The sequence below is a fragment of the Parasteatoda tepidariorum genome, chromosome 9 (assembly GCF_043381705.1).
Source record: "Parasteatoda tepidariorum isolate YZ-2023 chromosome 9, CAS_Ptep_4.0, whole genome shotgun sequence".
NCBI classification, from domain to species: domain Eukaryota; kingdom Metazoa; phylum Arthropoda; class Arachnida; order Araneae; family Theridiidae; genus Parasteatoda; species Parasteatoda tepidariorum.
The window spans coordinates 927688-950160 of NC_092212.1; the positions used below are offsets into that span (position 1 = coordinate 927688).

The 22473-nt window shown below is 31.7% G+C and overlaps 1 protein-coding gene across 6 annotated transcripts; it reads right to left on the reverse strand.

The window, feature by feature from the left end:
- Positions 1 to 668: 668 nt before the first annotated feature.
- On the reverse strand, positions 669 to 22080 carry LOC107444662 (DNA damage-regulated autophagy modulator protein 1). 6 transcript variants are annotated; one of them, XM_043049057.2, is made up of 7 exons: positions 21919 to 22080; positions 14546 to 14691; positions 12780 to 12847; positions 8934 to 9076; positions 5750 to 5927; positions 3744 to 3829; positions 669 to 946 (listed from the first exon to the last, which is right to left on the reverse strand). In XM_043049057.2, the coding sequence occupies exons 2-7, from the start codon at positions 14680 to 14682 to the stop codon at positions 752 to 754; spliced, it is 807 nt and encodes a 268-aa protein (XP_042904991.1). In that variant the 5' UTR covers positions 14683 to 14691; positions 21919 to 22080; the 3' UTR covers positions 669 to 751. The 6 variants fall into 6 exon arrangements, with proteins under 6 accessions (XP_042904991.1, XP_042904990.1, XP_015914360.1 ...); XM_043049056.2 differs by lacking the exon at positions 5750 to 5927 and adding an exon at positions 5109 to 5286 and having other exon boundaries at positions 21919 to 22079; XM_016058874.3 differs by lacking the exons at positions 5750 to 5927; positions 21919 to 22080 and adding exons at positions 5109 to 5286; positions 20051 to 21695.
- Between the last annotated feature and the right edge of the window lie 393 nt (positions 22081 to 22473).

The following is a 22473-nucleotide window of genomic DNA, read 5'->3' on the forward strand; positions in this document are numbered from 1 at the left end:
GTGAGCCATGATCATGCCACTGCACTCCAGTATGGGCAACAGAGAGAGATCTTGTCTCTTTAAATATATATTTATATATATATATATATGTATAAAGTTTATCGAAACTAGTCGAATACCTTAAACATTCATTTATTCGCTTGGTTTTTTAATTTCTAAGTAAATACGCAAACTTCTGTTGAATTTAAAGTTAAGAAAAAGTTAAGTTGAACTTAAAGAAAAGAAAATTTTAATTAATTTTAGGTTTTGTAGATGCTTTGGGCAAAGATTTGTTAGTGGATCATTTAATTTATTTATTAAAATTCATTCTCAATTAAAGCTCTTCATTTCTAATGAAATTAGACACAAATGTCTTTCAATATTACAAGAAAAGGTTATAATTCTGGAATATATCTTTGGTGGCTTTTTGAAATCTCGCCAAGTTGGCGACTATTACTTGGAATTAAATTATTACAAATTTATTAAAATACTTTTAAAAAAATAAAATAAAAAATAATCAAAATAGATTCTCTGTAAGGTTGCAACATATTTCCCTGAAATATCTTCCAGAAAACTAGTTTGGCGAGATTTCAAAAAATTGCCCAGGAAGGGGCTTATCAAGGATCCAACCCCACCCCCAAAAAAGCTCTAACACCCTAAATCATTCTTTAAAGAAAGCAAGAAGAAAAGACAACTGAAGAAATTGTTTTATTATTAAAAAAGATGATCTGTAACGATGATGACGAAGTAAAATTGAGATTTAAGAGAGATATCACATGACCATGGGTGTCCGTTCATTGGCAGTGTTGATGTCCTGGGGTTCTTCATCGAAATGGGTGACGAGAAGTTGCACCCTCAAGTGCATGAACACTTTTCCGAATTCACGGATAAAAGTAAAATAATAGGCGAGGAACGATAGAGCCATAGCCCATTCAGCTATAGCGCTTCCCAACATCAGACCAAATCCCTGCAAAAAGTAAGAAAAGATGGAATTAAAAAGTTTAAAAAACTCAATAGATTTGTCTATAACTACAGAATGTAATGTTCAGAGGGAGGACTGACTCATTTCAAAATTCACTTTTGAATAGTTACAGAATTGTTGATACATTTCACAAAACTGTAATAGAGAAGAAGTATAATTGCGTTATATAGTGTTAATAAAGTTAATTTATGAACAATAGACCGCGTTTTCAAATTATGACATGCAGATGAAAGTTTTGAATGAAAAGCGTTCATGAAAAGCTTTCGCAAATGTCGAAACTATTGCTGTCTGAAAAACGTTCTCAAAAATAATGACGATTTGTAACTTTTTCTGATAATTAATAACCTTTTTAATTTGTAGTCAGATTTTACATGTTATTTTACAAGATTAGTATACCGTGTATGTTTTTGTATTTTCTATCATATTAGTCATCAGAATTAGATAATTTTTTTTCACATTTATATTAATTTTTAACTCCTAATATATATTTTGTTATTTCTGTTTTTAAAGTTTTAAAAATGTATGTTTTTTTTTTTTTTTTTTTTTTTTTTTTTTTTTTTTTTTTTGTAAAAACCTGCTTAAAGAGGAAAAAATAATCACAAACCGTTGATTTTTAGTAATTATTTTTCTTTAAATCTGTTAAAGAGAACCTTGAAAGCTATGCGTTATTTTTTTGTATTAAATTACACTAATTTTTGTTCCATTTCAGTATATATATATATATGGGTCATTCTCACGAAAACTGTCATTTTTCAGTTCATAAAATCCCAAAAAAGTAAAGTGAATAAAAAGCTCTGAAACTTTTTATATTAATAGAAATATGTAATGGCATTATAAAGAAAGTATATATCCTATAAATTATACTTAATATTTAAATTAATTAATTTTTTAAATAATTAATTTATAATTAATTAATTTATAATAATTAATAATTAATTAATTAATTTAATAAATAAATTAATTAATTTAATAAATTAATTTATTAATTTTTTAATTTATTTTTCAAATTAATTAATAAGTAAATTAATTATTTTCACTATTTAAAAAGTGAGGGAATGACACTAATAGTGAGGGAATGATATTTTATTTTAATACATGTTTTTATCTAAGTTACATCTACCTAAAGTTTGAAAATGATAACATACTAAGTATATCTAATATTTATTATAATTTAGTCTTATATATTTAATAGTTTTTACAGGTTTGGGAAATAAAATTGGCTGGCACGATTGAACAAAAAAAAATTTAATAATATACTCATCTTGAATCATTCCCTCACTTCAGCGTCATTCCCTCACTTTATACACTAGTGAGGGAATGACGAATTCAATAAAATTTAAAAATAACAGTTAGGCCTAATTAATTTCTGAAGTCAATCACATACAATTATATTCATACAAGAAAGCAACATATAATTATCCACTTTCTCGATGAAGTTGTATTTTATTTTACTCTAAAAAATGACATGAGGGAATGACAAATGTAAAAAATTTTACCTGGTTTGATTCATTCAAATTTATTCCACAGCAAAGCTTCTTTAAGTTGAAGATGGAAACATACTGCAATTTTGTTCTATGATGCCAGTTGTTAACTTCTGAAGTTTTTATTAAAATATTTTTATTCTAAGAAGATTGCAGGTGATAAGAACATTGTTGTGAGGGAATGACGCGAAACACTGGGGACAAAGTTTAAAATAGTGCTGTGTTAATATTTTTATCAGAAATTAAATATAAAATTGATTTTCTGAATGCTATATTTCAGTATTCTGAAATAAAAAACACGAATTTGTAAAAAAAAGAAATTTTATTTCAGAAAATTTTTTTTTTCTTTTTTTAAATCAGCAGTGGGGACAAGTGATTTTAATTACCTAAAATAAATAAAAAATAAAAATTGATAATTTTATTTTTATTCTTTTGTTAGCTTGCATTCCGAAGGACACTTTCCCTGAAATTTCTTTTTTCGTAAACTGTAAAACAAACATAAAATATACTGGGGACATGAAAATGACTGTTTTTGTGAGAATGACCCATATATATCCACAGTATTCCCGTCTTGCTCAGCTAATTTTGGCAACAAAATAAAATGTTTTTTTTTTTTTTTTTGTTCTTTGGAAATAATAAATTTAACAAAAATTAATTTTATAATTAATTTTATGAGATTAACGGGGAAACTCATAAAAAAATCCTAATCTTCTTTAGTTACCGAACATAAAAAGCATAGCAGAATTCATAACCAATCTTACACTTTTTCGCTATTTAACTAGCCTTAACTAAAAATCAATGATGCTATTACTTTCTATCCAAATCAGTCCATTAAATCTTCTGTTTAGTAGTCTCTACGTAAAATGCCAGATAAAAAGAATGTTTGGAACCCGCTGGGGGGGGGGGGTTGATTGTTTGTGACGTAGGACTAACCTTCTCTGATTTGCATTAGGCATGACATCAGGTGCGCAACGTCACAAGAGGAGGGAAAACTTTAAATTTTTTTTTTACCACCGTTTCCCAAATCTGTTTTCATGCTAGCATTGTCCAGTGAAGAAAACTTCGGATCAGGACTAAATTCAGGAGCGTCATGATTGGCTCTTTGCGTTACTTTCCGATTATCTTTACAAAGTAGGGTTCTTAATTTTCGGAATGGTGTATATTTGAAAAGTCTGTGAAGCCAGAGGACTGCTTTCTGTTTTTAATCTTGGAATAAATGGAGGTGAGAAGATTAAAAAATTAGGTTGACGTAAGACAAACGCTCTGCTGCAAACGATCAGTGATACCTTGTCTTAACTTACTTTATCATTCGGTACTTTACTTCCGGTCCAGTGGTCGTGATATACAGATGTCCAGTCATCAAAGGCCAAAGGTCCTATGACCAGCACTGCAATTAAAGGAGTCAAGGAAAATCACAAACACAAACATTTATACAAATAGCTAAGCTGTTTCAATTTTAAAATTTCATTCTAGGCCAAAAACAGCATTGAAGGAAACATTTTCTAGCTATACCAAAAACAGCATCGAAGGAAACATGCGATCTTCTATGAAAGCAGAAAATAAATTTTGGTTCTGATTTTGTTTTACGGATGCAGTCAGAAACACTAAGTCTGCACAACGCTTTCAGAGAATAGAGCGTTCGCCTTCCAATGAGGTAAACCGGGTTCGCCTCCCGGCGATGACTGGTCGATACGAATTCAGCATCTGGCATTCACCGACTGCAGTGCTGACGTAAAATATCATCAGTGCTAGACGGATCATGGGTTAGAGTTCCCTTGCCGCCATGCTAATCGTGGGAGGTGTTCGTGGTTTAGCTCTCCATGTAACGCAAATGCGAGTTCCAACAAAACGTCCTCCACAATGGCAAATATCTCCCAATACATAATCCAGGAGTTCCCCTGTCTTCTAAAATTACATTTTTAATTTTCCAAACCATTCGTATTTTGCTCCGTCATAATTTTGTTGAGTGCTTTATTTTATTTTATAACCGTCGTTAAACAGCTGACCCAATTTTGGGTTTATGACTACTCATGTTCAACTCCGCAGCCTCGTCATTTTAAACCCTATCCAGAAGACAGGGAAACTCCTGGATCAAGTATTGGGAGAAATTTGCCTTCGTGGAGGGCTTTTTGATGGAGCTAACTCGCATTTGTGTTACACGGAGAGCTAAACCACGAACACCTCCCACGATTAGCTTGACGGCAAGGGAACTCTAACCCATGATCCGCCTATCACTGATAATATTTTGCGTCAGCACTGCAGTCGGTGAAAGCCAGATGCTGAATTCGTATCGACCTGCCATGACTGGGATTCGAACCCGGTTCACCTCCTTGGAAGTCGAACGCTCTATCACCTGAGCCACAGCGGCTCTTGATAAGTGTTTAAAAAAAAGAAAGGAAAAATGGAAATTCCTCTTCTAGTTATTAATTTTGGGTTGAACATTAAAAAGGCATTTTTTCATGCTTTCAAAATTAAAAAAAATTCACCGATGATTTGCCCATTCGTGATTTCTTACAGTATGGTAGGATGAACCAAACTAAAGAAAAAGAAGAAAAGTCATCATATTTATATTTTTAATGTAATTTAAAAGAATCACTTTCAGAATTTACTTGCTTCTTGCTCTAAGTGAGCATCCTGTATGGGAAAAAAAGCATATTGAAGGATACATGCAATAAGAGATAGCACGCCGAGTATGGTAATCACTAAGCGTATGTAACAAATTTGTTTTCCGTTGTAATAGGGTGACATTTTGAAACTGATCCACGTCTGGAGAACGGCATATATGTTCACACCAATGAACAATGTATTCGCCCCAACATTATGAGCCTGGACAACGCTCGTCATCTGCAAAAAGATACATCTCAATATTCTTTTTTTGTAAATAGATTAGGCAATACATTTTCCCTTTCCGTTTCCATGGTTTTGTCATATGTTCTTTCTTACCTGGCATGTATATTTCAACTTCTTTTCGCTGCCATGCAAAGATTTGAGGAGACCATAGAAACGGAGAGGGGACATGTGTGGAGAGTTAAGAAATCACGCAACCTTTAAAGGTCTATTCTATTTACATAAAGTACAGTCACGCGCAAGACACACTGTATATAATGATACGCAGTAAGGAGTTGAGTAAGATGACGAACTCTATTCCGAAAATTATTTCCACCAAATTCGAAGAGCTGACCGAGCTTTCCTCAACTCCTTGGAGCTTTGGAATTCAACTTGAGGCATTTCTCTTTGGATGGAACATCTCGCGTTCATTCAATCAGACTGTGACTGCGAGTAGAAAGAGGAAAAAACAAAAGGATACTGGCTATGAGGGAGATGGCTGCTATACACGTGACTATCAACCTAATGTGACAAATGGTGAGACCATTGTAGGTGGGTGACATCTTGTAAGTGAGGAATGTCTGCAAGATGGCATAGATGACACCTCCCAAGAACAGAACGTTTGCTCCGATGCCATGGACCGTCCCGATGCTCGTCATCTACAAAAGGCTCATAGATTAAAATGGACTCGATTAGTAGTCTGAGTTTCTGCAAACAAAAATTTCCACATAAAGGGATTATATTAGATCCCTTTATAATTCAACTTCTTTTAGCGACGGAATATTTTGTACATTGAACACGTTCTTTTCAATGTAGTTGATTATTATGATTTGATCTTCAGCAAAAACACATGTAAAGTAATACTAAACCTTTTGCATTTATAAGGATTTCATACATTACTAATGTAACCACACATCGATATTTCTGAAAATTTATTGAAATGGAGTACTAAGTTAAAACAGAACAAAAGAAATCTGGAATCAATACAAGACATCTTCAGGGCCTGCATACATTCACATCTTTGTTCTGTTAAACATTTATTCACGGAAATGCTCCAAAATAAATACAAATCCCCTGACAAAGTCTTGCAATGCATATATGTTTATTTTGTTCTGTTTCAATTTATCTTCCCATTTCAATTAAGTTTTTATAAATACACGAAAATTAATTAAATAATATAATAATTTGGCTAAATTGACTAAATTTAACAAAAATAATTTCCTTTGTTATGATCCTGTAATACCTGGCCGAGTTGGAATATTATGAGTTAATATTAATGGGAGATATAGGGCCATGTATGTATGCAGTATAGTGTAGTAAAATAAAATTTAATGTCTGCAGTAAAAAGAATTGTGGAATTTTGCAAATATCGGCCGTCATTTTACGATACGACTTGTCAATTGAAAAAGTCATCAATATTTTCTTAGCAACCTAAGACTTTTAAGGATTGCTGTAGTGAGCTCAAGTATTTTTAGATCAATTAAAATAATATATTTAATAATAATAGTATTGGAATATAATAATAGTCCTGATAATAAATTTGGGCAATTACTGCTGAATTAGCCAAATTTTTATTATCTAGGCTATTTGCAATAAGCCCAGAGTAGGGAAGGCTTATTAAAAATTCACTTAAAAGGCTTTACTACAAAAAGCATAAATGAATTTCGTCTAGAAATTCTCTGAATATACTTACATTGGCCTTTAAAAGCATATAGCTCAATGTAAAAAGCCTGAATGTCTCAGGCTAATTAGAAAATAGCGAAATAATTCAAATTTTGACAAAATACCAGAGACATTTGCAAATTTTTTTTAATTTACTTACGATACAATAGATGATAGAAAAAAGAAACGTTAAGAGCTGTTTTCTAAAAGTTCTTTCGTCACACAAATTAATGAGTGCCATTTAATTCATCTCAGGCTTTAAAGAAGTGACCCCAAATTTAAAGCATGGAGAAAGTCCTAAGTTTTCTTTATAATTTAATTTCTTAATAATACATTTTTGACAAAATTTTATGTGCTTCAAGTTTCAAACAGGCTAATAAAAATGTGCAGAGAGGGAGAGTAATTTTTATTTAAACTAAAATATCTCATCAAAGGGATAATTTTTAGGCTATTTTAAATTTTGGTATTCATTTTTGTCCAATCGATTTGTTTCAGCAAGATCGTTTATATCGTACGCATTGAAAGCTAGATCTGCAAACTCGGCCGCCCCATTGAAAACTAGATAAGCAATCTCGTTCTTTTTAAAGCTAGATCAGCAAGCTCTTACTCAATGAAAGAAAGATCAGCATGCTCTTCCTCACTGAAAGTTAAATCAGCAAACTTGTCCCATCGAAAACTAGATCAGCAAGCTCGTACTCAATGAAAGCAAGATCGGCATTATCGTCCTCACTGAAAGTTAAATCAGCAAACTTGTCCCATTTAAAACTAGATCAGCAATCGCGTTCCATCGAAAACTAGATCAGCAAACTCGTACTCAATGAAAGCGAGATTAGCATGATCGCCCTCACTGAAAGCTAGATCGGCAAAATCGTACACATTGACAAATTTACTTCAAGTTTAAAAGTAATAAAAAAAATAGCTTTTTATATTTTTCTAGATGAAATAGCTCAAATCCAGCCTTAATACAAACTAAGAGTACATGTAATGGATTATGCAAACAATCAACGATTCGATATATCGTATTGGGAACACAGCATGAAGTAAAGGAAAGTGAGTGTAAGATGACGAACTCAATCACAGTTTGGGGTGTCATGGCAAGTTTGTCATCGTACCCAAAAGGATTTTGTGAAAATTTCAGTACTAAGGGCACAAATCTTTCTACCGATTAGGACGTAAATGAAGCGAGATATAGGGACTTGTGATTTTGTAAATAAACTCATTGACCCATGACTTTTCTTCATTTTTTGTCTTTATGTTTGTTTTTTTTATTATTAATGTGTCATCATATTTATAGTGTAATCTGTGCCTTTTTCACTAACTTTTCTTAAGTGCCAGAATTACTTGAGTGAAATTGCCTTCTTTGAAAAAAAACCTTTAAATCTAGATTTATATTGTTATCTAACCAAGTTTATTTGATAAGATGTCGAAAACAACTTTTTTGAAGGGATATTTTGCCATCTTCCTGAAAGAATAATTTCATACTTTTTTCACAAAGATTAAAAGAAATCATTCTCCAGAGTTAGGTAGGTAGGTACTTTATTTTAGGTTAGTAGGTACTTTATCATACTTAAAATCAAAGTGCAAGTAGATAGGCTGATATTTTATTTATGCCGCACTAGAACTGCACAATGGGCTATTGGCGACGGTCTGGGAAACATCCCTGAGGATGATCCGAAGACATGCCATCTCAATTTTGATCCTCTGCTGAGGGGATGGCACAACCGCTTCGGTAGCCCAACGATCTGCACGCGGAGTCGAGCACTTTACGGTAGAACAGTTTAAGGAGGACCGATACGGTGCACCCTCGGTCCCTACCTAGGTTGATCAAAGGGATCACCCACCCGCTTACTGACCGCAGCCAGTGATGCTTGACTTAGATGAGACTTCGCTTGACTTCGACTGGGAACCGTGAAGTTAGTAAAAAATCTTTTGAACTTAAGTTCGTCACCTTACCACCAATCAAAATGAAAGCGATAACTGCGGGATAAAAATTCTATAGATACCGGATAGGCTGCCACCACAACCATTCCCATGAGTGCTATGAAACCAATGACAATGCTCGCCCTGTTCAATACGTCCGTCATTCGGTCAATTCCTTTGTTCAGTTCGGCCACAATCATGTAACGGACGAACATCGTTGATAAAGCTGCAAAAGATGGAGAAAATATTCATGGTATTAAAAAAAAATAATCAATTTCATGCTAAACAGATTTCCAAAAACAATCACAAAAAAGTGGACTGGCAAATTTTCGTGGATTTTATAATATGGAGCAGATGTTATCATTCTTTATGATCAAAGCAATTCTTTTATCATAAGCTAAACATTCTGTGTTGTTGAAAAAGATTTTTGGAGTTTAAAAACAGGCTGTTGTTGTTGTCTTAGGCCATATAAGGCAAGGGGTGCGTTTGTTCTTGTTTTCTAGTGGCGCCATCTATGGCCAAGAATTCTACTTCTGCCGCATCCATACGTCACACCCGTCTATAGGGTGGACTCATATATACACCCATTCATTCTTCCTCAAATCGTAATTTTGACCTGAACCAGAGAATGGCCCATCTCCACCAGAGGTATAATTTTTTATGGGAATATAGTGGACTTTGTGACCCGACAGATTTTACGTGCACCAGTCACCATCTACTACACTGGGAGTCTTCCACCGGCTGGATTCGGCTCCCGTTTTCACGAACGTGTGTCCAGCGCAATACCAAGCAAGCTCTCCTGGCCCCTTTAAACCGGGAAAATATTTTAGTTGACTGTGGGGAAGATATATTTTCTTTCCTTTCTTTGGATGGAAAAAAAATTTGCGGAAAAAAAATTTATGACGAATTGTTGTTTTCGTTAGAAGCCACGAGATAAAATTTTTCATAGCAAATTTTCTTTCTTTAACAAAATTAATTAAAATTTGAAGGAAAGTGGATCTAGAGTAAATCATGCAGTTTGAAATGTTGAAAAAGTATTTCAAAATATTAGAATGCAAACAAATTGCTGCAAGATTACAAAGGGAGGATCAGAATAATTTCATTCTGATTTTTCGAAAACACTTTTTTAACATTTTAAACTCCATAGTTTACTCAAGCTTTACATGAAATCTTCTTAAACTTTATTAAAATAATGGAGGAGAAAAAAAAATTGCAATGAAAAATTACTTAAGTCGGTAATAGTGTACTTTTGAAAGCTTCCTCGATGTTTTCAAAACAATGCTTTATTAAAATAAAAATTAATCCATTGTTTTCAAAACTTTTGATAATTGATTATTATTGTTATAACACAATGTCTTTCAGAAGAAAAAGGTGAAAAAAAGGCCACTTTATTAGATTTTTAAGAAAAATATCGCATGGCTATTTGAAACTTCTTTTTCTTTTCAATAATTCGTCTGAGTTGTTTTGATTAGTTTTTTGGGCTGGTGATTTAATACTGTCAGTGTATATGTAAATGAATTTTCTGAAAATGTACCTTTTTCAAGATCATTTATTTCACATTTATATCATAAATGGAAATTACCAGCTTATTTTCAATAAACTGTAACAAATAACTATAACTAAAAAAATGTTTTAACTCTTATTCAGGTTTATTATATGAAATTATGACTCAGGAAGCTCATTCATTTTTTAAATCTTAAGGTCTCCGTAAATGTGTTAAAAAACTTCCTCCTTTGAGGACAAAACGACTAAACATCAAACAATGGATTGATAGTTACTGATTGATACGTATCGATTGATGATGCGATCAGTTTTAAAACATATCAAGAATACAGATTTTTTTTTCCTATTGATCAGAAATAAGGGACATTATTTTAGAAAAATTCTTCCGATATTTTAATACAAAATTAAAAAGAAAATAATAATAAATAACAATTTATAAGAATAGAAAGTGCAAACATTTTAGTTTTCATGAAAGCGAGATTAAATTGATTCACGTCATCCAATACAAATTTATTGCATGTTTTTCAGATAAAGCAGCTATTTTCATTATAACTTTTAAATCCTAAAAAAAAAAAATTTAGAACCATGATTTTAGATTGAAATCGAAGCTCTTAAAAGTTAGTAAATCACATTGACATATTTTGTTTCTACAAGATGAAATTGAATAAAGAAATAATTTCACTATCAGTTTTTTTCTTTAAAAAAAATTGTGCAAGAGAACTGTACAAATTTTCGATGATACAGTATTATTAGACAGTCATAATACTTTTCAAAAAAAAGGAGGAAATGGGGAAGTTGCTTTTTTGATTACTCATAAATCGGTTTGATACTTTTTAGAACTTAAAACTATAAGGCAATAAAATGATGCGATGCGTGGTTTTGAATCAGGCATTTGAAACCTTACATTTGTCAGTTTTTAAATTTTTAGAAATTCATTTTTATGGCACTTTAAACTTATGATTACTGACTTGAATGATGATAAAAAAAAATTTATAACATTAATTGTACAAAAACGAAGACATTGATCAAAAGTCTCAAAACAAATAAATGTATATTATCTAACTGCCTTTCTAAAAATGTTTATTTGCTGAACTGCATTGGTATAATGTTGTCAGACAAAATGAAAGGAGAATCTGAAACGATTTTTATCACGAATTGTGATTGGACCACGGAACCATGCTTGAACATATTAAAAAGATACTGCCGAATACAATAAATATCCACCATCAGTTTATTTATGAAAATAAAGAGGATTAAAGGTGCATTTAGCATTTTGCTTAAAAGTTATGTCTGAAACCACAGCAAGGGGAAGCGGTATGAAGCAATCAAACAAAAATATTTATATTTTTTCAAATATTTTCCTTTTTTTTTTTAAGTTTAGTTTTCTTAAACTTTACGTTTTATGCCCTCTTGAAACTATGCGACCTTTTTAATACAGTCATTCATTTTATTCATTTATTTACTTACTTACTTATTTTGAAAGTTTTAATTTTTAAAAATAAAAACATTCTTAACTATTTATCTTTAAAAACAATTTGCATCAATCAAAAATAGATTTTGTTAAGTTTCACAAGAATAATAATAATAATAAATCTAACTTAAAAAAAACACCAATTCATTATTCTCATATCAATGTAATCATTGTGAAAGCCTGAATTATTTTAAGTGGCGATATTCTTCGATGAAATTTGACATTCACAAAATAACTTTGGATACATTTTTAAAAAAATTTATGTCATTATTTCGCACTTAAAAGCAAATTGTTGAAACCTGTTTATACAGATGCTGATTAAAAATGTATTTTTATCAATTTTTTTAAATACTGTCCATCCCATTAAATACTGTCCATGTAAAACAATTTTTTCGCCATCAACATTCCCAATACTGAGATTTGTCGGTGAGAGCCAAATTGGCTCAAGGAATAGAGAGCTCGTCAAGATGACCCCCAAAAAATTGTCGACACTAATCTTCGAGCATCAGAGATGAGAGTCCTTATTATCGTCAGGCTGACTGTGGGAGGTAATTGTAGTTTTTCACTCCATGTTATGCAAATGTTGGCTAGTCCCCCACAAAGGGTAGTTTGTCCCGATGCTTGATCCCGGAGCACTCTTGCCTTCCGGGTTGGGCACAAAATTATAGGACTAAGGAGTTTAGCATTAATAGTCGTAAACAGAAAAAAAATCTATTTGTTGTTCGACGCCGGTAATAAAATGAAAGTTTGAGTCCTAAAAAGTTTGCCGGTTAAAATGCTTTTTTTTAAGAGAAATAATGACATTTAAACAAAACATTTTCGTTCAACATTTATTAAATTAAATGATATGTGCGAGTGTGACATTTAAAAAAAAACATTCCTCTTGCATCGACTTTCAGCATATTTTAAACTTTCATTATAAACCTTTGAAAAATAAATCTTAAATATTTCTCACCTATTGTACTCGTAAGATAGAGGAATATACTAAATAAACCAGCTTCAGGGAATTTTCCACCCGTCTCACTATTAAAAATGAAAAATATATTTACTTAAGGAGAATATTCTTACTCAATTATTTCATTATTTATACTCACAAATATAGAAAGAGAGAAAAGACATTATTTTGTCCTAAACCTGCTCTACTTTTTTGTGTCAAGAAAAAACAAAGGTTTTTGTGTGGGTGTTTTGCATCGATTATGTGTCGACAATGATATATAAATATTCACTAATAATGCAAAAGACACTTTCAGTTTTAGGCATTTTTTAAAAATTTCTTAATAGATGCTTAAGGAATTATTTTATAACTTTGAAAACATACATTTTTACACTCTNGATATGTTGACTCAATATATATATATATATATATATAAAATTTTTTTGATAAATCTTTAATCAGTTTATTAATGACCAAAAAATGTTTGAAATGCATTGTATTGTAAAAAAATTTTACGTTCTCTTAGATAACGTAAATTTTAATGATAAATCTAAAATTTGATTAAAATCAATAGGATAGTTTCTGAGCAAACAAAACTTCAAGAAGTTCGTGTCTTTAAATGCTCGTTTCTCAAGATTTATTCAATTCATTTTGTACAAATTTCAAACTAAGTCATTCCTAAATTCCTAAATTCAAATTTTTAATTACTTGAGTATTCTTAATTTTCTAAAGTTTTTGAATTATGTAATAATATTTTACATAATCGCGAAAAAGTATTTTTCAAGGAATCTCTTTCGGTTAAGTTAGTCTCATAAATGTGTTCAAAGTATTTAATTTTACTTTTTAATAGATAAATACGCTATTTTCAAAAACTAAATTAACAATCCAAAAATTCAACTTAATGTTCTTACTTTTTATTAGCAAAAAAAATTGCAATGTTATTTTAAAACAATCAAAAGATTTTAAAGAGAGAGAGATTTTTCAATATAACTAGACTCCCACGTTCAATTTCAAATATTTCTTTAAAAGTGAAAGAGTGCACAGAGCAGTACTGACCAGTATTACTCTCCAAATCAAAAAATATTAAAGGGTTAGCGCAAAATATTGAAAATGATCACATACTTAGAGACACATCGGTTCAAAAATTTAAAAATACACTTATGACATATTTTCCAAAAATACATTCAATTTTACCTAACTCAATCACTCAGCCCAACCCTGCTTCAATCATTGAGGTGTAAGTGGCAAAGTTTAAACATAGAACCCTCCTTTTTTTTTCATTGCAGTTTTGAATTCTGCAGAAAAAAGTACTCAAACTGAAATATACAAGTTTTTGCGTTTCCGTTTTGAAATATCGCTGTTGCCACAAAAGGAAAAGTAAGTCCATATTGTTTAAAATGGGAGGCTGGTGATCAAATTTCATATAATTGAATGCATGTTTTGAAATTTTTTCAGATACATATTTTTAAATTTTCGATCCAAGGAGAACTTTTTAACTCTTATCTTACATGCTTTGGATACTCTGTGCATGCCATGTTTCCATGTCTATTTCTTTTTTACTTTTTTTTAAATTTAGGAACCACCGAATTCCGTTGCATTTCATTGCCAACAGAACTGCCATAGTCAGGAACTGAAGTTCCATCTCCAACGGAGACTTGAAGCCCATCCAGCTACACATCGATTGGTGACAGTTTGTCTGAGAAGTAAAGGTGGCTTGTGCGCTGTACTGCTCATTTTCTCTTAAAAGCTGAAGTTATCTTTTGATCGAATAAACTATGAGTACATACCTGATAAAAGGCACATATGGACTGACATCATTTCTAAGGACTGCAACGATGTAGCATGTGATTAAGCCTAAGGAACATATAACACCCATCGTCATGGGAACATAGTTGAGTTTCAAGCAGGACCAGGGAGACGACATTTTCACCCCCTAAGCGGCGACAACATTCATTAAATACAATATTTTTTATAGTCAAAGATATGTCATTCATTCGAAGAAAGAATATCATTTTTAGATTTATAAGCTATGAACTAAATACAAACATTGTTGCAATTTAAAATAATCATCTTTTCTCATTATTTTGTTATTGGAGAAGGTGCTTAATGACGAACAAGTTCATCCTAAGAGTGGAAACCTTGAGAAACAAGTTTCGAAGATTATACGTCACGGAGCTTTCTCTCGCACATGTTTGATCTTTTTAATTTCATGAAGGATAAAATATTTTTTTCATTATATAACTTTAACTGAATGTATTTTCACCATCAAAAATCTATCATTAACTATTCGATTTTTTTTAATCTATAAAATGATAAAATTAAAAAGTGATGCATAGGAGAAGAAAAAAAAGTGATTTGGGATTTATTTGGTATGAAACGACAATCCACTTTCATCATACGTAGATAAAATGAGGAAAAAAGATATCGAAGGAATAAAAAAGGATAATTATTCAAAATTTTAGTCACATCCAGAAGCAATCCATTATTTGGTAAGAAAACTTACTTTTTGTGTTGTCCTAAGACTCCGTTGCCCTTTTTTTAAATTTCATTTATTTACACTTTGTGATGATTTATAAAAACATACGAGAACAGATAAAACTCACAATAATAATTTTTTTTCCAATGCCCTCCTTTGGGATGACCCTTTCGTCATGCAGGCATCTGAAGGACAGATTTCTTGACCACTCTATCAAGGGCACCCTATAAGGTGGGCCAACGTTGCTCCCACTTGAAGGACAGATATTACAGAGAATGAAGGAACATCTATGCCTTGCCGGGGATTTGAATCCAGAACCTTTCTAATGCAAGGCCTGTTCCCCTACCCCTACACAAGGCCGGTCGGCATAAAAAAATTGTTAAAAGATGTAAATATTCCAACTGTCGAAACTATTGTCCTATTGTTTACACCAAGCTCTGGTGCTCAAATTTAATTTTGGAAAAATATCATTAAAATGTTTGATTTGAATAATAAAAAATTAAAATAATTACGAAATTAAATAAAATACAAAAGGGAAAATAAATTTCACTTTTATCGAACTAAAAGAGGAGACGTTAGGCGCTTTTGACAAAATCATTGGAAAATTTTCAGAGATGATAAAAGTTAGCCACGAAAATGAAGTACCTTTCGTATTTCACATTAGTTTTTGCAACAAAAAAAATTTATAATTATAATCACAATGTACATTTTAGTCTAATTTTTATTACTTTTTTTCTCATCGTTTTGTGTCTGTTATTTTTTCTTTTACGCCGGAAAGAGTTCGAAACTTTAAGTAGTGACACACTCGTTCTTGAGATAGTATAGTTATAAATTCTGCTTGTACCGGTCAGGAAGCGATTAAAACTTTTTCCAGTACAGAGCTTCAGATGGGATTTCAGCTCTCTAGCTAGATAGAAAGAAGTCAAGATTTCTAGAACAAGATTCCTTTTGGCAAGGACGCAAAAGCGAAGTCAATTAAAACGTGTTGAAATGAGATATTTGGCAAATAAGACTTGGAAAAAGCAGTATTAAATTCAAATTTCTCTCACTCCTCTACTTGTTTAAGAGATGATTTAGATATCCTTTCATTTTTGTTTACAGAGACTTATTCATAATTAAAATGTAAATGTGGAATTTCATTAAAATATACACACCTTTCCAAAATTATATATTTGTAAAATAAACTAAACTAAGCTAAACTCAGTGGCGCGACAGCCCATAGAGGGCCAAGGCCTACTGTGCCCATCTCAGTTTTCTTGACCTTGGGCTCTGGGGTGCAGGAGCAGATGTTCCGATTAGGTGATCAGTCGAAAGCGGAATNAAGCTAAACTCAGTGGCGCGACAGCCCATAGAGGGCCAAGGCCTACTGTGCCCATCTCAGTTTTCTTGACCTTGGGCTCTGGGGTGCAGGAGCAGATGTTCCGATTAGGTGGTCAGTCGAACGCGGAATCCCCAGTGTTTAGTTCCCAATCATGCTTGGTACTCATTTATCGACCCATTGAAGGGATGAAAGGCTGAGTCAACCTTGCCCGGCCAGAGGATTGAACCCAGGACCTGTGGCACGGGAGCGCGAAGCGTTACCACTCAGCCACCGGGCACATTTGTAAAATAATAAATATTAATCACCTTAAAATTTAAAAATTTTTAAATTCGTCCCAAAGCAGTTTTTTTACATTAGAAGTGCAGTAGGGGTCATTTTGACCGGTTATTGCAATTTATTGAGTTGTTTTTGATAAAGCACGTGAGATTCGAAGATAATTTTTTTTTTTTACTTTTCCTATACAGTTTCTAATTATACTGTATAAAAATTTCATGACTTTATGTGGATTAGTAAAGTAAATAATCATAGAAATGCATGAAACTACCATAAAGGGTCATTTGGAGCCTCATTTTTGGTAGTTTACGTCTGTTTTTGGTTTTGCCAAAGTATAAACTTTAGAAAGATGATTTGTAGAACAGAAATTAAGAGAAATTAGTAATAAAAATAACCAGCATTAATTTCCGTTAAGTTATATGATTACTCACTTCGTTTAAAATTATGTACAGGTTGATTATAAGCAGTTATTTTTGTTATAATCTTTAACAAAAAATAATTGTTTGTGAACAGTTATTGCTTAGTAAATTGAAATGCAAATTTATCGAATAGCGAAGAAGCCGCTCAACTTTGACTTTTTTTTTAAAAAAAAAAAAAATTCTTTTCTTAATTGTTGCAAAATTAAAAAAAAAGACGACTGACTGAATTACAANATTGCTTAGTAAATTGAAATGCAAATTTATCGAATAGCGAAGAAGCCGCTCAACTTTGATTTTTTTTCAAAAAAAAATTCTTTTCTTAATTGTTGCAAAATTAAAAAAAAAGACGACTGACTGAATTACAACTAGGGGAAAGTATAGTGTTCTAATTATGGAACAACGCCTAAACTCCTGTACTATGAGTACAGTACAGACGATAGGATAGAACATCTGAAGAAAAGACGCAGCAAAAAGAAACAAAACATAGATGCAAAAGAAAGTGAAAGCCATTATTCTGTATAATATTAACACGTAAGTTTTCGCAGGCGACAGCACTGAATAGAAGCCTGTCACTTACCTCATTCGTACGAAATGTGACCTACACTTAGCGGACTAAATACTGAGGAATTATTTCCACAAGATGTGAAACTTGCAGGGGGTTAGTATGTTTTTACAACGTTTGTTGAATTGCTGTCCTCAATTCTCAAATAGCTTTCAACTAATCCTTTGTCATTCCAATTACGAATTGCAAATTCATTCCTTTTATTAGTTCGAGGACCACGAATTAATATTTTGCACATTAGATGGTCTCTGATCTAAAATCAAGTAAATATTCTTTTTAATAAAAGAAAGAAGGTTAAAATTCTTGATAAAGATGATAAAAACCAATTTGTTGTATATTCGCATGGCTACACTGTATGCATACGCTAATGTCTAACTAATAACGTCATTTCAAAACATGTTGGGTGCTCTAGCGTATAATTTGTTTATTTCTTGAGAACACGTGAATGAGTAATCTGAAACACAATATGACACTGTTAGTGACTCCTAGAAAAAAATGGTTGAATAACAATTTATTTAATTGTTATTTCACCAAATTCAAACAAAACAGTGAAATAAACTGAGATAAGTTGGTATGCAAATTGTTACATAACAGAAAAACCGTTTGTTAACTGCGTATAGGGTTAAACAACCAGAATTTCATCACACCAACTAGGCCCACCCCATAAAGCAGACGGGAACACTATATAGCAGAGATGGCCAATCTGTCAAAATGCTAATCAGTCAAAGTCCGTTAGAACGGGTATTCCCCCCCTCCCCGTGCAATAGAAAAATCGTCGTAAGCGACAAAAAATTCAAAATAGAGATTTTTATATATTTGGCATCTACACCCTTGTGCAAATTAATTGAAACAAACTTTTTTTTTCGTGCTTTTTAAAGAAGATGTTTTGGGGTTGTTTCAGTTACAATGGGGTTGGACTTTTGCAGCCTATTGACGGTATGATGCGTTCTGAGCAGTACATTACTATTCTTGGTAAAAAAGTTGTTCCAGAGTTGAAGAAACGATACCCTGATGGAACAGGGATTTTTCAACAGGATTTAGCTCCTTGCCATACATCCAAAATTGTCAAGAAATTCATGTCTGAGAATCAAATTGAGACATTGGAATGGCCAGGGAACTCTCCGGATATCAACCCAAGTGAGAGTCTCTGGGCCATATGCCAGAATCGCCTATTAAATATGGACTGTACAACTATGGAGAAGCTAATCACGGCGTTAATTCATGTGTGGTACAAGGGCACAAGTATTATAAATGACTGTAAAAAATTAGTGGAATCCACGCCGAATCGTGTCCAAATGTTAATAAAGTGTCGTGGAGATCATATTATGTACTAAAAATTTTTAAGTTTGTATAAATTTAAATAAAATAGCATTTTCTCTTAGTTTTCTGAATTTATTGAGTTTGTTTCAATTAATTTGTACAAGGGTGTATCTATGACACATTGCAAAAAAAGTTTTTCAACTAGAAGTTTTGTTCTATCAGTTCCATTTTAGCGATCATATCATTCGTAATAGAAAAATAGGCGTCGAGTCTCGAAATCTATCGTTCACTTACGTTGTTTTTTTTCAATTGCGGTTTTCGAATCCTAGCGTTGACACCTTTCCGTATATGAAGAGTGTCCTACATTCCTCAATTTGTAACCCTAGACTATTTGAATGCGATACTCACGCATAGGTGGCAGCACCATAAGGCTGCAAAATTATCTCCAAATGCCTAATTAAAGTTAAATTTCTTTTTTACTGTTTTGAAATCATGCTAGTTGTAACCGTACAGGTTGGTATTCATGATTTTTTACCCAAAGTAGTTGTACATGGTTTCGAAACCGTAAAGGAAGAAAAAGTTCTTTACCGTAAAGTTCATGGTTGATAGGATGGACAGACTGAGACCGGTTATTTCAGCATTATTTTAGAACGAAAATTTTAACAGTGTAATGACTATATGTCTTTACAGTAATCAATTAAAGAAGAACGAAAATTTAATCTCTAAAAATTCCTCCATGCTGTATTTTTAACACTATATTCTTCAATTAATTTTTTTTTTCCTTGAAATGATTTTAATTTCCTAGGAGGGTCAAACTGAACCTAAGCTCAGCTGCTCTACTGTTATAACACTTGTACCCATTTACCATTTTTTTAATACCTTAAAAATACAAAGAACAAACAATTTTACAGTCATTGCGAGTTAGTTTATACTGAGCTGGAGTTCAAAAAATAAAATATACTTTAAAAATAAATACATTACCTAACAATACACACTCCACCCGCAATCTCAAATAATTCATTTATGTACGTTTTTTATTATATTTTTGCAAGTATATTTATCTTCTTTTTTTCTGAAATTGCATCACGAACTTTTTCACTCCGATAGTCTTATCTTATCAGATAACTTTTTTTCTTACCTTAATAATAATTATTATTATTTTAATCAGTTATTGTAAAGCACGTGTTTTTCATCTTTTTATGTCCTCCATTTTTAACGGTCTAAAATGCGGTTTTTTTTTGTTTTTTTTTGAAGCATTGCTCTATACAAAAACATTTCATTTCGATTTATTGATAGAGTCTGATTAAATAGATAATTTAAATTTCTGACGAATTGGATCAAAGTACACTGTGAGAAATGGATACTTAAATTTCACGAAACTCTCTTCATTTTTAACGAAACCGTCTCCTGTTAAATGATATGAATGAACATTTCGACAGTGACGTAATAACTATCGTCACTTCTTTAAGGAAACGAATTTCGTGGAAAATAAAGAAGTATTTCGTCTATCTATTTCTCTTAACGCCTCGTGGAGTCCAACTGGTATGATTATCTATTGTTGTTGCGTGGGCACCAATGTTGATAGAAACGGTATCGGAACCTCGTTTCTAGTCTCACAAATACACTGAGATGAAGTTTCGAGTTGAGGAACATTTTGGTCATGTATCTAAGAGTTCGCGTTTTTATCAAATCACGTGATTTCGTGACGAAAGGATTATCAAAATGAACGACAGCTCAAAGATTGCCGAATCGTCAAAAGTGAAAGTTTTATTTCTAATAGTGTATTTGACATTTGTGTTGATATTGAAAGCAATTTTGATGCAGTTTTAATTTTGTAAGTTAAAATATAGTTGTTTTTATTTATATGTGAGGGAATTAGATGCATATTTCTATTTTATGGCTAAAGAATGAAAGTGACCTCCGGTGATTAGCCCAACAGCTCTTAAAAGGAGTATTCTAATTGGTTCGACTATCATTGAGATTTTTTCCCTTTATTTATATGCTTGCAGATCTGACATATTAATTTTTTTATAACATTCGGACAGCCGACCTAATTTTGGGTTTGCGACTACTAATGTTCAACTCCGTAAAATTGTGAAAAATTGTTAAAGAAAAATGTAATTGAGAGGAAACAAAAGTAAACGAAGTAAATTTAAGATTAAAAAAATTTATTATTTCAATTTAAAATAGTTTAAGTTTAAATATTAGAAATAATTCAATAACATATTCTAAAAAAAGAATGGGAAAAAATCATGTTCCATTAATATTCTTAATCTCCGTTACTACACTTGTTATTAAATTCACATTTCTTATACTATGAATCAATCGTTTCGGGCCATTCACGATTTACTTATTCACACAGACTGAATATTATAAAAATCGGTATGATTTAGGGAGCAAGTGGTACGAATTTGATAACCAGTTTCCTAAATCATACCACTGGTAGGCTTAAAACAATTCTTTCTTAGTAATTATTGACAAATATTGTTACCAAAAAAATAATTTAAGTAAGTGATTCACTGCTTTTTATTATTATGTTATTTCAAATATAATGTTATATTATTTCAAATAAAGATTTAGGTTACTTTACTATTTGTAAGTCCAACGCAAAACAGATAAATATAAACTCATTATATATATATATACAACAACAAGATAAATAAATACAAAAAANAAAAAAAAAAAAAAAAAAAAAAAAAAAAAAAAAAAAAAAAAAAAAAAAAAAACACGAAGAAAATTAAGAAAAACAATAAGTTTTTTCCCCCTTTTTTCATATGTCTGTAATTTTACTTTGTTTTATCTTCATTTTGAGCTTATATATATATATATATTAAAAAATTATACATTACCGTTCAGGAAATGAGATGGTAGTTATATTTTTCAACTGTTAAATCCTTTGATATGTTTAAAAGGTGTAAACATTTCCCGAATAATCGCAAATTATTTCCTTTTCTTTTGCAATGACTGATTTGAGTTTGAAATAGTTAAAGAACTGTTGAGCCAAAATAATAGAGATATCATTGCTATCTTCATTTTTATATAACAATGATAAACGTCATTAAAATATTTAATCACCGCGGAAATGGCATCAAGATAAATTTTAGTTGATACTGCGTGAAATGAGGGAGAGAAAAAAAAAACAATTGTTTGAAAATAATCATTTTGTTTTAAATATGATTGTGTCATTGTTTACAATGACTTCTCGAGAGAGATTAGAATCGATCTTCCATCCAATTTAGAACAGTTGTTATTTTGTTAAGAGACCTTTCCTCTCCTCCAACAAACTCATCTGTCAAGGGGGTGGAGAAGGGGTGGGAAAATTCAACATTTAATCAGCGGTCGGAGAAACTATATTTTCGTTGTAGTTAACTACAACTTCCTTTTCTTAAAAAAAATATAGCGAC

Bases quoted from the DNA above. Each gene is read 5' to 3' on its own strand.
- LOC107444662 (XM_071185134.1), bottom strand. From the start codon at position 14,828: ATGATTATTTTAAATTGCAACAAT. The intron at 5,928-8,933 runs GTATCTATAGAA...AGCCTTTTGTAG, and splicing joins TTGTGGTGGCAGCCTATCCG to ATGACGAGCATCGGGACGGT. The intron at 3,830-5,749 runs GTATCCTTTTGT...CTTTAATTGCAG, and splicing joins AGCCATCTCCCTCATAGCCA to TGCTGGTCATAGGACCTTTG.